This window comes from Mastacembelus armatus, chromosome 5 (assembly GCF_900324485.2).
Source record: "Mastacembelus armatus chromosome 5, fMasArm1.2, whole genome shotgun sequence".
NCBI lineage: Eukaryota > Metazoa > Chordata > Actinopteri > Synbranchiformes > Mastacembelidae > Mastacembelus > Mastacembelus armatus.
The window spans coordinates 9876274-9892281 of NC_046637.1; the positions used below are offsets into that span (position 1 = coordinate 9876274).

Below are 16008 nucleotides of genomic sequence, written 5' to 3' on the forward strand. Positions count from 1 at the left end.
TCACAGGCCAAAGAATGTCTCATGGAGGTCTTGGAAAGTTGACACAGTGTGTATTTTTTCTACACACAGCTCAGTTCATGCTTTAGAACTTTTGGCATTGTTTAATATGGACACCCTTCATCACAACAGTATAGTTACATCTCAAAATACAAAGAAGCATAATATGTCCTCTTTAATTTTTTTAGGGCTGGATTCAATTATTTTGTCTAGAAATATCAAAATTGGGTAATTGGGCTGCTTGTTTGGTCTGACCAACACTCCAAATCCCAAAAACAAGTGTTTAAAAATAGATTAGTATTTAATGTTTGTCATCTATGTTTTTTTTTAGATGGACAAATTAAATTAACAGTGTTCATTGTATTTTATATTCTTCGGGCATTGTTGAGTTTTCATACCAGCAACAACGTTGTTTTTCATTTCAACAAATAGTTTGCAACTACAAATTGAAGGGTGATTGCTGATGATCATATTCCAGAATTTGGTTATGATTTTGCTGTATTATCACTTTCATTCTTCAACTTTCTGTTTTACTTTCTCTCCCTCCAGGGTCCAGTAACATGTGTGGCCTTCTCCAGAACAGGAGAGTACTTTGCCTCTGGTGGTTCTGATGAACAAGTAATGAAGTTTATTTATATAGCACATTTAATTTATTGTATGTGTCATTCTATTTATGCATTATTTTGGCATAAGAAACAGTTTTGTATTTTTCTCAAAGGTAATGGTGTGGAAGAGCAACTTTGACTGCAGTGAATATAGTGACACTGTCAGGCTACAGCATAAAACTACCTCCAGTGTGCAGGCAGCACCATCTAGCGCCACTGCTCACCTCCCCTTGAACTCGCATCCATCTGCTTTTCTCAGCCAGGTAAGTTCAGATAGCTAGAGACAAATAGTGAACTGACAGCAAATCTACTTTTCTTGTCCATTTAGATTTTGCACTTTATGAATTCCTTTATACAAATTAATTTTTATCTTGAACACAAACATGTAGCAGTTACATAACACATTTCCTTTCCTTTTCTTTCCATATCACACCTCACACCTTGATGCGCACATTGGGTGGCCATACATACAGTATTTGTCAAATGTTAAATATGTGTCTTCAATTATTAATCAAAAATTTCAATAATGAACAACAAATGTAAACACAGATATATTTTTTGTATATATGCTCACATTAGAACAAAAAGAGTAATGGAAACGCATTTGCTGCATGTGTGTCTATTGGCTCAGAAATAAACAGACACATACACACGCACTGATGAACTTCTGCTATTGCAGCTGGCTGATTTCCTCCATGCATATCCATCCTTTGAAGTCTGCAGTGTTGCCCAAAGCTGCATTTACAGGGCACATGCAGGTTAAGAAATACCTCCTTATGAGAATAAGGAGGTATTTCTTGTTCTCATAAGGAGGTATTTCTTAACCTCCATCTACATTTTGATATGAAAAATATGAAATTTTCCCCCATCCCTCTGACCATGTGAAATAGACAAAATATTAATATGTGCTCTGCCTCTGGGTATATCCTCTAATGCAAAAATGAATGTGAACAAATGAAAAATAAATGAAAATGAACATTTTACTATACTGCAGGTCAGTTTTAAAAAGATAGATTACGACAGTAAGCTGCAATAGAGTATGACTGTGTTGAAACAGATATTGTTCTTTCTGCAACTGTTGTGATCATTGTCTGTTATGAAGTAGCAAACAGGCTGAAATGAGGCACTGACAAACAAAAAGGAAGGATGCCAATTAATATGTTACTCCTTCAAATGCATGTTATGCTAAGTTTTTCTTGTTTTATATTTTAAAAATAGCTTGTGTTTATGTTCATTAATGTCCTATATAATTTAATTTTGAGTGTTTCTATACATTTTTTTTTTATTCCTTACACTGTTCCAGTGCATATTTCATTGCACTATCCTGACTCACACAGTTGTTTATTGAATTAGACAAGAGATTTGGATAATATTATGTGAGTCAATAAACGCCAATGTCAGTTATACTATAAAATTTTTTAAATGGAAATCAATCCTTCCAGACATCCATTTTGTGGCAGCATCCCCTCTGTAATTTAATAGAACATTCTGTTTTTTAGTAGGAGCTACTACTTGCAGTCATTCTACCACACCCTAATCTGTGTCCTAGAATAAAAGTAGTTAATATCTGATCGTTAGTAGATGTCAAGCAATTTAATGTGGGGTGTGAGGGGCGGGGGGTAGGTGCGGCGTATTTGCGGCACTTCCTTTTACCCACTTTGACGTTCACACAGTTTCTCATGGTACTTTGAAGCTCCTTGGAGGACCCGTTGCAGTTCTCTAGATTCAGGCTGTCCTAGTGTTTCTGTCTCTTCATGTGATCCCAGATTGACTCCACACTGGGGGTCACACTGTCTGTTGTGGGACTCCTGATTCTTCTTGTCTCTGAAATAGTTCTTCAGGAACTGTAGTGGAACCTGGAATCAATCAGACAACTGATGGTGTTGTATGATAACACTAAAAATTCAAAAATGCCCTGTACAGTACTGCGTATATAGCAAAACCTTGAAGCCTATAGTACATATAGCATAGAATACTTGGGCAGAATTAATTTGGAAAAAATACAGTTCTAACTGGCAAATGTATATATATTTTTAATATACTATAGGCCACATGCACATATCTGCCTCAATGGCAAGCACATTGGCTCTTTTGGTTGTAGCTTTGTTTAGTAACAGATGTATATCAGTAATGATGGTCTTACATTTAAGCCTAAAATTAAATTATGAAATTTTCCAAAGAGATGGTTCTCAGTTAATTTTTTTTTTTTCATAGTCACATGGGAAGTCAACTTATTCCCAATTTTGTGTGTAATGTAGTGTTTCATCACTATTTTCTATGTATGTTTTCTATGTATCTATGTAGCCTTTTTTAACATCTCCTTAAAATTGACTTGAACAGTGTAGGTACATAGCTTTAAATGTCTTTTAAACACCTGTTCTGTTAATGCTATCCATGGACCCTTTGGGACTCTTTTTCTGCATCTGTCTGTCTTTGTCTCTTGCTGCTCTAAATACTGGGTTGTAAATGGATTTTTAATAGCTCTTCCACTTGACAGTCGTTATTACAGACATGCCTCAAAGGGTGATTAGAAAATGGGCAGCTGGACCATGTGGAGAGAAATCATTAGTTCAGTGTATGAAACATGTTTTTTGTGAACTACTGTTCTTGTATAACCCCACTGAAACCTTTCCATGAGTAATGCCAAATACAACTAATGAGATGAAAAATCAATACTTCATCTACTTTCGTCCTTGTTTGCCAGTGTCTGGAAGAAGTTCCCTTTTTTTTGTTTTGTTTTGTTTTGTTTTTTGTGTGTGTGTCTACACTGGAGGAATTGAAAATGATCATAGTTATTCAATGCCCCTTGAGGAACTTTGTTTGTTTTTTCAGGATAGTGCTCTCACAGCACAGTAGGAACCATAAGTGATATAATATATATTGAGCATACACAGTCAATGCAAAATAAATTTTAAGAAGAATACAATGAATTAAAATAAAAATTATAGATAGGTTACTGCTTTTATATGCAACTTCACACATTAATCTCTATACCATATACTAAATCTATATTTTGACTGCTACTAGTACTATTCAAATAATTTTAATAATACTTATTTACCTTTATATTATAATGTATGTACCCACAGTGAGACTTGCTTTTATACCTTGTGGGGAAATTACATTGACTGTTGAAAGCTCTCCTAACGTTAACCATAACCTGCTTAACCCCAACCCTTACCCTAAGTTTATATCAAGTTGTCTCTTTAAAATTCAGGGATTTACATGGTGGGGACCTGGCGAGAAAGCTACATGTCACTGTGTAAGCAGGTTTCAGTCCCCATGTTGTAGGAACTTGTACACATATACATTAGCCCAAGTTAGTTTCTGGCAGTGATGTTTCTTTTATCCTCTTCTCAAAATTGTCATCTGCCAGATGTTGCAGCTAATGGTGGTAACCGCACCTGGAAGTGCCAGCTTCCTAGATTTTCCTTTTCATGTATAATTTAGCCTTTTGATAATTTATTATTAATACAGGCCCTTTCATCTTTAATAAACTCCTGCAAGTCTCAAACGTGTGTCACCTGAGACGAAGCAGAGAAGAGAAAAATGTTACTAGCTTGCTCCAAATGCATTTGTTTTCTACTCTCTTGGAAAGAGTATTCAGAAGCTTCATGAGTTTAAAGGGAGACAAGAACAGAGAGATGTCCTCTAATAGAAAAGATGGATATTGACTTATTTTCAGAGGCAGAATGTACTAAACAGGATGTTTTTTTTGAAAAATGGTCATTATATCACAGCCATCAAGAGAGTTATGGAGCACCACTGCTACCCATAAGTGTAAAAAACAGGCTACAGCCTAATGAAAGAACTTCTCAAAATTTCAATATTATCTGCCTATTTACCCTCAAGATTAAACTTAAGTGAAAAATTTTATTATTGCTCTTAGAAACTGGATGTTGTATTTTTAAAAAAATCCTCATATTCTTGAAACAGCAATAAGTATACTTCAGAATTATGTTGAGACTATATTTGCCTTATGACAAAGTTAAGTAAATGCTAAAGTGTTTTTTTAAGATAGGTTTTGCCATTTTAATTGTCCAAATACTATGTTTAAATCTGTCTACTGTATAGCATGTGATACCTTCAAAAGTTCCAGAAAATAACTAAGCACACTGATCTCATCAAAACTTTCTCTCATAGCCAGTGCTTGGTGTGGGATACTCCAGCTAATGCTACTGTACTTAGCTACAAGTACACTAAAGTCAAAAAACAAGTCATCCTGATCATTTGAACTGAGCTGTGTTAGATGTAGTCTTTGAACTGAAACAGTACTTGGGCTGTGAGTGATGATATTTCTTATATCATGGGCAGAAAATTTCAAAGAATATCAAATGTGAATAATTGTTAGCTGAGGTTTGTAGTGCACAGTCAGGACTTTAGAACTCTAATCTGTATTTCAATTGTGTAATGAGGCTTGGTGTTAAAAACCATTCCTTCTTGAGATGCTAAATGTCCAGTATTACACAGTGCTGCCTTTGGCTGTAATTAATTTCACCAGGAAGAAATTGACTAATGAGACAGTAATACTGTGTTTTTTCATACAGAAGCAAAGGCCACTCATGTCAGCTGCCCTCTCAGTATCTAATCCACAGGGATTTCAGAAGTAGCTAATTTGAGATGCTGATCCTTGAATGTACTAGAATACGAAACTCCATGATAATTTGCCAATGAAGGGCATTATACCAGGAAGATGTAGGCCTATTGGTTAAACACAAAAAGCCTCTCTCGTTAAAGATTAGGAGTGTGTGTGATTCAGTTAGGCTGTCTCTCTGCTCAACATAGCTGAGCAAATCTTCATTTGCTAGTGTTTTGGTGTGCAAATCTGGATGCATCACGATATATATATATTTATATGGTTATACATTATAAGGACCATGGGAATGAAGACATTTTGGGCAAAAGATGATGTTTCAGTCAGTCCTCATAAGGTTGTGGAGACTAAGGATAATAAAGGTCCGATGGTTACAATATAGGGCTATGGGGTACATTATGTCAATGAGTGTCCTCAAAATGATAGTTAAAAAACGTTATATGTGTGTATGTGCCAACCATTGCTGACAGGGAGATCAGCTTTCTCTGATCACATCCGACCTAATCCCCCCCCTTCATGTCTCTAGCTTCACATCTGGGTCTTTCTCGCACTCACGTGTGCAGACAGACGAGCTGCACATTCACAGCAGGCTTCCCTTCACATCTCAACACACATACACACACATACACACACACCACTGCACCACTCAGCTCAGCTTTAGGATGTGGATTGAAGAGTGGGGAGGGGATGATGAGGCGGAGACTGCGGTAGCTCTATGAACCTCTGCCTCCTTCACCATTGTTCTATTAATTTACAAGAACTAATGGGCTGCTGTAACTATACTAAACTTTGCTGGACTCCTCTTTTAATTAAAGACTATGGAAGAAGTGATTTAGTCCACCAAGCATGGATGTCCTTAAGGCCAGAGCATTACAGTGCCAACTGCAGTTTGGTGTGTTCATCTTTAAGATGCTGCTATAGGCAGGCATTTGGCATTGTTCTGACAGCAGGCATTAAATGTATTTGACAACAGGGATCGAAAGCGAGCAGCAGATGAAAGGCATGTGGTATGATAAAGGAGTGTTGAAACAAGATAACAATGGAATTAAAGAGAGCCTAGTCTGGTGGAGCATGAGTGCAACAGCGAAAAACAGAAAGAGGGAGAGTGAAAGGTAGCAAAAGCGGGAAAACAGGGTGAGCTAGACAACATGAGCACAGTAGAGGCAAAAGAAAAAAAAAGTAAGGCAAGTAAGAGAATAATGAAAAGAGAAAATCTGAAAGCAGTTAACAGACACCTGTTCAACCTTTTTACACTCAACTTAGAAAGGCATCGAGAGACACAGAGAACAGGAGAAATTGGCAGAGAAAGGACTAAAACAAAGAGAATGAAATAAAAAGGTTTAAACAATGGAGTGCCTGAAGAATGTATGAGAGAAGGATGAGAGTGAGTTGAGTAAGTAGCATTAATGAAAGGGTTTAGTGAGAAACACCCTCCTTGACTCTGGAAGATAAGTCCAGAAGCCTAATACAGAGTTGAGTTACATCACGCTTCATTCATCAAAAAGCATCACTGGCCCTTTGTCGTGAAGTGTTTGCTTCTTTGTAATTAACTGAGCTGTCAGCAGCTGGTGAAAAGGTTTGTCTGCATCCTTTAGTTATATTATGGTACACACAGTCCCCAGCCACCAAAGACAAAAATATTATCCAATGGGAAGACATTGGTTTTTACAGTGAACAAAAGAAATGTCAGCAAAAGACTCCCTCCTCAGCAGAACAACAAAATCTGTTATTATCAGCTGCTGTGTACCATTTGTGCTTGAAGTAATGTACAGAAGAAGCCAGGCCTGGACAATTAACATGAATTTAAAGTGAAGCATAAACAGCACATGTAGCTGAAGGTTTTGAGAGGAATCTCTAATATTAATTTTTGCATTTTGTATTTGCTAATTAAATTTAATTAAATCTGTATTTTTATGGGCAGCTCAGTGGATGAGTGGTTGGCACTGTTGCCTCACAGCAAGAAGGTCCCAGGTTCGTAACCCGTCATGGGTCTTTCTGTGTGGAGTTTGCATGCTCTTCCCGTGTTGTGTGGGTTTTCTCCAGGTACTCTGGTTTCCTCTCACGGTCCAAAAACATGTATATCAGGTTGACTGGTGATTCTAAGTTTCCCATAGAAGTGAGTGTGAGTGTGTGAAGTTGTCTGTCTCTATGTGGCCCTGTGATGGACTGGTGACCTGTCCAGTGTGTACCCCTTTCACCCAAAGAGAGCTGGGATAGGCTCCAGCAGATCCCCATGACCGTAAATAGGAATAAGCAGGTATAGATAATGGATAGATGTATTTTTACAAAACGATAAATTTATCTCACATTTATTTAGGTATTATATTAGTGATATACTTGTGTACACAATGACATTAAGCTATAAGCCGACCCCGAATGGGAGAAGCTGAAAGAAAAAAAAAAAAAAACTGAAAACTTGAACAATAATAGTAAGTTCAGTTACAGGTGTTTTTTTTTTTCTGCCATAAAATCGAGTTAAGTGTATAGGCACAGATGCAGTATGTTTCACATTAGACTTTTCATAGTAGGAAAAGCACAGGTGTTACTAATATTATCAGTGTTCCACTAAGCCATGTTAGTCTGACAGTGAGCCAACATGTGCAGTACCAGGACCATAAAACTGAAGAATTCACTCATTATTAATTTTCTTATTTACATCTGTGCTTACTCTCCTGTAACATGCCAAAATATCTTCTCTATTAACCACACAAAGCTGATTGTGATTGGTATATAAAAATCATTACCGCGAAGCCCTAACAAGAGCATTTTCACTAATAATAATAATAGTAGTACTTGGTACTCAAAAAAGTCACGTTAAAGTGTGATACTTCAAACTAGTCCACATTCTCAATCTTCTCCAACGTCAATAGACCTTTCTAATTTACCATTTCAACATGTCAAAGTAATAACATGAATGAGCTCTTGATTGCCAGAACCCTGGCAGTGAAATATCTGAGACTCATGACGCTCAACCGTCATCATTCATGGAAATAGTTACATCTGTGTAGGTCAAAGTGGCCATTGTTAGAAAGGTACCTAATCCATAATCGGGAACAGCTGAATATATACTACATATTGTGTAAACTGTGTGACTTTCACTCTTTCCCAGCTGGAAACTCTTGCTGTTACTATTGCTGTCACCACTGTTGTTTTAAACCCAGCCCAATGTAACAAGTTCCACAGGGTCAAATATTCAACAGCATCTGTGGAGCTGGAGGTTTCTGGATTTTTCTGGAGATTTAAGTTTCTCATTTCTGAAGGCTGTGAAGATACTCGGTCAACCAGGTGAAGTTGTAGACCTGACCCTTCAATTAGCAGCACATCACCCTGCTGCCTCTGTGAATGAATGAATACATTTAATTTGAGTGTCCTGCACCAGGGTGCCCAGTCCATCATATGATATACATCTCCTTTGTTGTGTTAGAGTTACAGCATTAAAGCATTTTTAGGTTCAGTGCCATCGGGTCAGATCAGATAGACAATTATACTTTTAGTTGCCTTTAAGGTTTATTTGTTTTTAATCTGGTTCTTGTGCAACCAACCTCTCATCCTGTCGGGGCTGAATTGATGAAGGAACCAGTTGCTGAGACAAAAAGAGGAAATTTAAGTTTTACTGTTGTCTGTGTCTCTGCACGTCTCTTCATTTTCCTTCACAGTTCTCAGAAAATTCCAGGTGGGGGGCCTGTTCTTGTCTGCAGTGCGAAAAATGATTTTATATGCAACTTGCAGGGCGTATTGATGGCTGGCTGTGTCAGACTAAGAGTTTAATTTGGCCCTGGGAACATTTTCCACTGTTGGTTTTTCCACTCCATGTGATTAATTAGAAGGGTGGTTACTGTGTGTGATGTATTTATGTGCACTTGTGTGGACACTTTTGTGCATCAGGGTTTTCCCTGGCCCCTCGTAAGACTTATGATGGTACAGGATGATGTTGAGTTTGCAGAACATTATGTTGTTTTACTGTTAACATTGCTTTGTACACGTCACATTATAAAGGGTGCTCTGTAATAAATCTGACCCACAGTGGTATGCTGTAAAACATTCTACTGCCTGATCGGAAATTGCAGCAAGAAAAGCTGAACTTTTTCATGGCTGACTTGAGGGGGGGGGGGAGTTACTCAGTAGAGATTAACTAATTTAACAATTAGTTAAATTGTTGTATACAGTTGTATTCTCAACAAGAGTGGATTGGCTCTTGGTGGACCTTACATGACCAGCAGAATTATTCAGTTATTTTGTCTGAACATCAAAAAAGCGGTACTAAAACTGAATTTAAAGGTAAGTGCGCAGTTGCATCTTCTGGTTGTTTTCTATTTTGAACATACTGTATTTTCATTGTGTAAAATCCAAGTAAACCATGTTAGCATGAAAGATAATTATAAGAAATAGCAGAAGGTAAAAAGGTAGATCCAATTATTTACACTATAATAATGACAGTTTAAATTAGGACAATTTCAGTGAGAGGAAGTGTTCATGAAAGTTAGAGAAAGTTTTGTTTTTTTTTGTTTTTTTCAGCACATGCAATATCCTTAAATCTATAAACACATACTGTAGATGCCCACTGACTCACAGGCAGACATTAGAATAATATCCAGGAAATACTCAATTTCTGGTAATTTACTGTAGCTCCACAAAACATGCTGAGTGATTGGATAGTGAGTCACAGAAAAATGTCACTTTTCGTGAAATGTCTTCATGAAACATATATCGTCTCTTTGTTTTATTTTGTCAAAAGTAGTTACATAGAAAATTATAATATGACCCATAAAGGAACACATCACAGCCAATCGTACAAAACTGCACAGAATCACTGTACGTTTAATTGAGGCAGTATGTATCACCACTGTCTGTGGCGAATGTGTTGAGTCAGGCGACAGCTGACAGCTCTGTTCATCTGGCTTCATTTAGGAGCAGCACAGTTTGACACTGCAGTCTTAATCATGTTTAGCTGAGTGTGAATATATTTCCTGTTGTGTGGTGATGAGTAAAACTGTTGTCTTCCTCACTACGATGCAGAAGAGATGTTGTCTCGGAACAGATGTACAGACGCATATACACACACCGTTTTTCGCAACCAGACAGAGGTCTGCAGAGACAGACAGAAATATGGATAAACCTATAGATGTGTGCACACAGTTCTTAGTCACACAGATGAGGTGTAGGAGAGATGTGGTCACTGACCTTCATGTGTTCATGTCTCATTGAATTAATCACAGCACAGACAGACAGACTTACAGTGTGTGTGTGTGTGCGTGTGTGTGTGTGTGAGAGAGAGAAAGACAGACAAAACATTTTTCCTTCAGGACAGTGTCTCCTTTATACTGAAATAAAATTTATTCAAGCGAAGTCAGTATCGACTGATTTCAATTTGCAGGGTCCACTTTAACTGTGTATATTCTGTGGAAAAAAATATAAATTGAAGACTGGAACTGCAAGTTCTGAAAGTCATTTGATTTGTTGAAATGAAAAATAAATAGTTAATCTTGAAATCAATTCAAAACCTGATCCAACATCTCAAATGTAAAAGTCATGTTTAATTTAAAAAGTGTGAAATGCGTAATAATGTAGTGAAATATATGTTTGTCATAATGCTGGCAGTATCCTTTTTTCCCTAAATTTTCATCAGTAGGTGATCTCACAGTTTAGTTGTAGTTTCACATTGATATTTATTTTTAAAGTTGTACTGGTCAAGTCAAAATGTTTTGAAATCCAATTAATATCTTACCAGAATAGGGTTGGATTAATACTGAATGCATCAAACTTTGAGCAGATGACAGATGTTTAATTCCTGACCATATATGCTTAATAAAAAAAGACAGTAAGATTCTATTTTTGATTCTATTGAACGCTACTATTGTCACTACATTGCACTAATAGTATTACTGATTTGATGGCCCCTCTGAAAGCCAGTTTGTTAATTATTCTGTGATGATTTAACTTAGCACTTTGTTCTGTGTTGTTGGATTAGACAATAGCAAAGATTTTATTTTTATTATTTAAGAGTTCTTTAGGGTTGAATGATTATACATTAGAGATCATGATTCATTGTTTCAATCACCCCCTTTCATTGGTACATTTCATATTTTGCATCTTGATGACACATTCTACTACAAGTGAGACTTTTACACCATTGCTGTATCATATATCAAAACACCTGTGTTTTTCACAGCTCATCACCCTTTTTTCGCTTTGTTTTCCAGACCTCTGATCCATCAGAACATTTCAATAGACAGGACTCCCAAACAGCGGCCCACGCTCAGAGCAGCATTCGCAGTAGCAGGCAAGGCAGAGCGACTCATTCCCAAACCTATAGAAACCCCAGCACCAGTTCCTCATCTAACCACCAGACTCAGGGTCTGCTTCAGCATCCACCTCATGTTCCAGCACAGTCCCAGGCCTCAGATGGAGGGGTACCACCTAGTCTAGCTAGCACCCTGGAACACATCATAGGTCAACTGGATATTCTCACACAGGTGAGGAGAAGCTGTGTTAATCTCTACTGAGTAACTCCATTTTATATTGTACCTTTGTGCCTCCCACTCACACTGTTGAGAACAAAAGCTTTCTTTACTTTCCAATGTGTGGGTCAGAGATGGCTGTTTGGTACTGCATTAGACTGGGACTCACTAGCACTACACAGGTGTATTTGTCCATGGTGGATTTTATTCATCATGTTTATAGTTATATGTCATTATTTCATAGCAATTTCTCATGTGTGTATATCTAAATTGTAATATCATGCATATATGCCACCTATATCCATACTACTATTGAACTTTAGGGATATGCTAATCTTAATCTAATCATAGAATAATCCCAAACAGGACCTTCCCACCATGAAGACAGAAAAACCTTGTTTTCTTTATTCCTAGTGTTCGCCCATTTTGTGAAGACAAGAGAAAGATGTGTGCACACACCATGTGGGTTGTGCTTGGTTAGGGTCCATACTCAGCATGAATGCTTTTGTGCCTGGTGATCACCAGACACAATTTGAAGCCAGATCAAACCAGAGCCTGTCAGATTAAATATAGGTCAGTGAACAAAAACAGAAAAGAACAGCAACCAGTTAAAACCCGAATGTCTGCTTCTTATCAGTTATGTCCTTTTTTACGGCGTGTGTTGTTGTTTAGCTTCATAGATATGATCAGCAATACAGACACCAACAGTGTTGTTGTAAACAGTCCAACATTTGCATCTCTGCTATTAGCATAACAATGATTTTAAAAAAAGAAGGAAAATTACAAATGTGTCTGTATTTGACAGACCTATTCAAAAAGGTAAAATTAAGTGATTTTTAACTGTTGAAAATGTTGAGTACAATTGGTGCACTGCATGTTTTTGTTAGCCATTGCAATTAATCAATTAATTTCACTGACCCTGACATCACACCTCAGTGCAATTTATTCCCAACACCAGCCTCTGATTTATTTGCTCATACTGTTTCTACTTTGCCGGCTTCCTCTCAGCATTAAAATCTTAAACTCTTAAACTCAACACTTTCTGCAGATGATTGATTAAAAAGGCCTTTATTGTTAAACATGTGCAGATGTGGATGTTAGATGTTGGAAAGCAATGCCTATTGATTTTATACTCAGTACATTCCTTGTGTATTCAAATTAAACTTTTGATTTTGAGGCCAATACAAATTTGTATATTAGCTAGTGAGTGAGTGCAGAGAGGACTCTTATCAGATCTATTTTTAAATTTTTATTATACAGCAAAAGTTTGCCACAGAAGTAATCCCATACACACCGTGCTATTAAGATCATTTAAACATCAAATTGCTATTCTTTTTGATATCAGTAGCATATTTCTGCAATGTAATATTAAAGTAAGGGTTATTTATGGATTTTGTTTGACCTTATCTGCCAGAGTGGAAAACTTCATTTTCAGACCAGAGAAAAGGTCTCTAAACTGCTGTTGTAACTTCAATTTTTAACCAACAAGAGCAAACTTTGCCGTATCCCTCCTCTCTCGCATCATATAATCCACAGCAGTTGTAGTTTTTTTTCAAGCTAATCCTTAATTGATAGGTATGCTGGGTGTTTTTTCTCATTTTCTCCGATGTAAATCTGCTCTCCTCAGATCCAGTTTCTGGCCATGTTTCCTCATATCTGTTCTTCAGGATTTTAGGAATCTAGCAGTGAAATAATTTTGGCTCTAGGACAAGTAGTTTTTGAGGAAATTTGATTTTGTGGGGCCACTGTGGCCACCGCTGTCAACACCGTGCGCACTGCCTATGTATTTAGAAATGCTCCTCAGCTGCAGGAGGCCTATTAAGCATATTCATTGTGTTATTGGACTGGAAAACAACAGGTTTAAGTCTTGTTATCTACTAGTGTTTCATTTCTGAATTAGGTACATTATATTTTATTTTACCATGATGTTCTATGACTTAACTTAAGTTTACCTTTTACAATTAGAAGAATCACAAAACCTTCCCTTTAAACAGTGACCGACATTTTGTCATCTTAACTGTATTATTTTGCAGCAGGAGCAATGTACCTCTAAAACTTTGGTTCATTCTATGAAATATGGACACAGTACAGTTGCACATACACTCTTAACTCAGTAATTTTTAAAATTCATAAAAAAGTTCATTCTACAGAATACCAGTCCGTAGTGGAGGTGAACTAGGATTGTAATCGCAGGAGGTTCTAATTTCTATAGCCTTCCTCTTGGTGTGTCAGTCAGAACACAAGAGTGAATCAGGCGGGCAGCTTCAATCAAAGGGGTTTATTGAACACTGAAGATGCGTTAAAGGGTGGAGGTGGGTGTGGGTGTGTGTGTGTGGTTCTACAATAAAACAGAAATGAAATAATCAGCATAACAATACTCGCCTTCTGTAGCAGAACAAACTACATTAACTTATACAGTGTAGTAATGTATAAATACAATATACTGTATCAACTTGCTGTGATAATATACAACACAATCTAGTGCTGGGCTCCTTTATGTAACACAAGCGGCACATTTAAACCGAAAGTGCCCGCATACATGCGAGGGATATCGCACAACAAACAATTACGTGCGCTCATATAAACCTCATAATAATTCCCAATATAGCAGCATAATGATATAAATAAACGTATGGAACAGGGTGAGAATACACATAGCTATGTCCAATTTGTAAACACAGGTCGGAAATGCATTCATTTCCCCTTTCAACCGCGAACAGCAGACAAATACAGGAATGTCTTGTAACTGAATGTTAGGCTTAACAAGAATACTCTATAGAGCCACACGGGTACCCACAATTAATCATAGACACACACGATAACACACTAATGTAGATTATCTCTCCTGGACCAGTCTCTCTCTCTCCCTTCTTTCTGCAGCATCAGGACACTGAGGGACAGGGACTCTAAGCCCAGTCCTTCCAACAAGTCTATTGCGCAGTGTGAAATTAAGGTTTGTGCTGTACTATATAATACTGTACTAATTATGGTAAGTGGCAATGGGATCAGTCAAATTAACAAGGACATAATACATTTTAAAGGTACATTGTTCCTGCTGCAAAATAATAAACATATTTTAAAAAGTGGATTGTCATAGATAACACCGATGGACCGATGGGCTAACCCGAATTAACCTTTATGAGTTAATTGCGGTATCAGAAACCTTCTTTCTGGTAATGCGTATTTGTCTAGTTAAAACAAGTTGGGGTTTTTCTTGTTTTGTTTTGTTTTGTTTTCATTTTTGATTGTATTTGCTGCATATTTCATCCAAGTATTTAGTTTGAGCTTGTTAAAGAATCACTGAATAATGAAATGCCAGATGAGTGAGTTTTTGCCAGAAACCGTTCTCAGATGTCTAATCTTAGGGCAACATCCAGATCCGGTCTTCACCAAATATGAACTGCTTACATTAAGCTACTTCTCACAGAGCTTGTTTGACTATCCTTTATACTAAATTGAACTGAGTATTTTTGAAAGTAGTGTATTTTTGTCCACTCTGCTACAAATACCACATTTGGAAATGCCATTACTGTATAGGACGCTTTGCTTTTACCTAGGCACAACAAAGAATTTATTTAAAGGTAACAAATTGTATAGAATAAAAGACAGCTTAGAGGAACAAGAGCACACTTTGGAGATAAGGAGCACACAGGTAAGGAGAAAGGACGAGGTGTGTGTGTATTGTGTTTGTGTTTGTGTGTGTGTGTAGTGCAGGGTTTTAGTTCAAGGTTGTGAATGTACCCTAAGAAAAATGCATCATTCATACTGGCACTAGCAGCACTCTGCCGCACTCACTGATAGTAAGTGTAAAAGCTAAATGGCCTTTCAGAAATGCAGAAACACCTCTTGTATATGTGTCTTCCAGTCAAAGTTTTCTCCCTGGATAGTTTGTTTTATTGATCAAGCTGCAGTGTAGCACATGGGAGCATTCAGTATTGCCCAGTTAGCTAAACTCTCCTAAGGTAGGCTACCAGATTCTTCCTCTCAAGCCCACTGTATCCCAGCCCTGTTCACAGCACGACTGTGTGTGTGCCTGGTTTTATCCCTCCCATCTTTCACTGTAAGGCCTCATTCTTCTTATCTTTCCTCTATTAGGTCAATAGACTGAAACCACGGTTAGGAAATCTTTATAAGCATGCAAATTTCTCATACTTATTGCAATCCTGTAATTCACCTCATGAAAAAAAATGTTGTTCTTCCCATATATGGTTTAGCAACAATTTCCAGTAATGTCAGACCAGTAAATGTTGTAGTAGCTATGCCCTATGCCTATAGACTTTTTTTACTGCGCTGTTTTACAAAAGAGGCTATTTCAGACTTGAGCTAGCCAACATCAGAATTTAAATACAGTAAA

At 37.2% G+C, this 16008-nt stretch overlaps 1 protein-coding gene across 1 annotated transcript in view; it reads left to right on the top strand.

Annotated features, from left to right (window-relative positions):
• Window positions 1-16008, top strand: part of poc1a (POC1 centriolar protein A) — a 32392-nt gene that overhangs the window by 9442 nt on the left and 6942 nt on the right. Inside the window, exons 8-10 of the mRNA XM_026305805.1 lie at window positions 547-615; window positions 716-865; window positions 11397-11669. Of these exons, the coding sequence (XP_026161590.1) occupies window positions 547-615; window positions 716-865; window positions 11397-11669 (492 nt within the window). The remainder of the gene's footprint in view (window positions 1-546; window positions 616-715; window positions 866-11396; window positions 11670-16008) is intronic.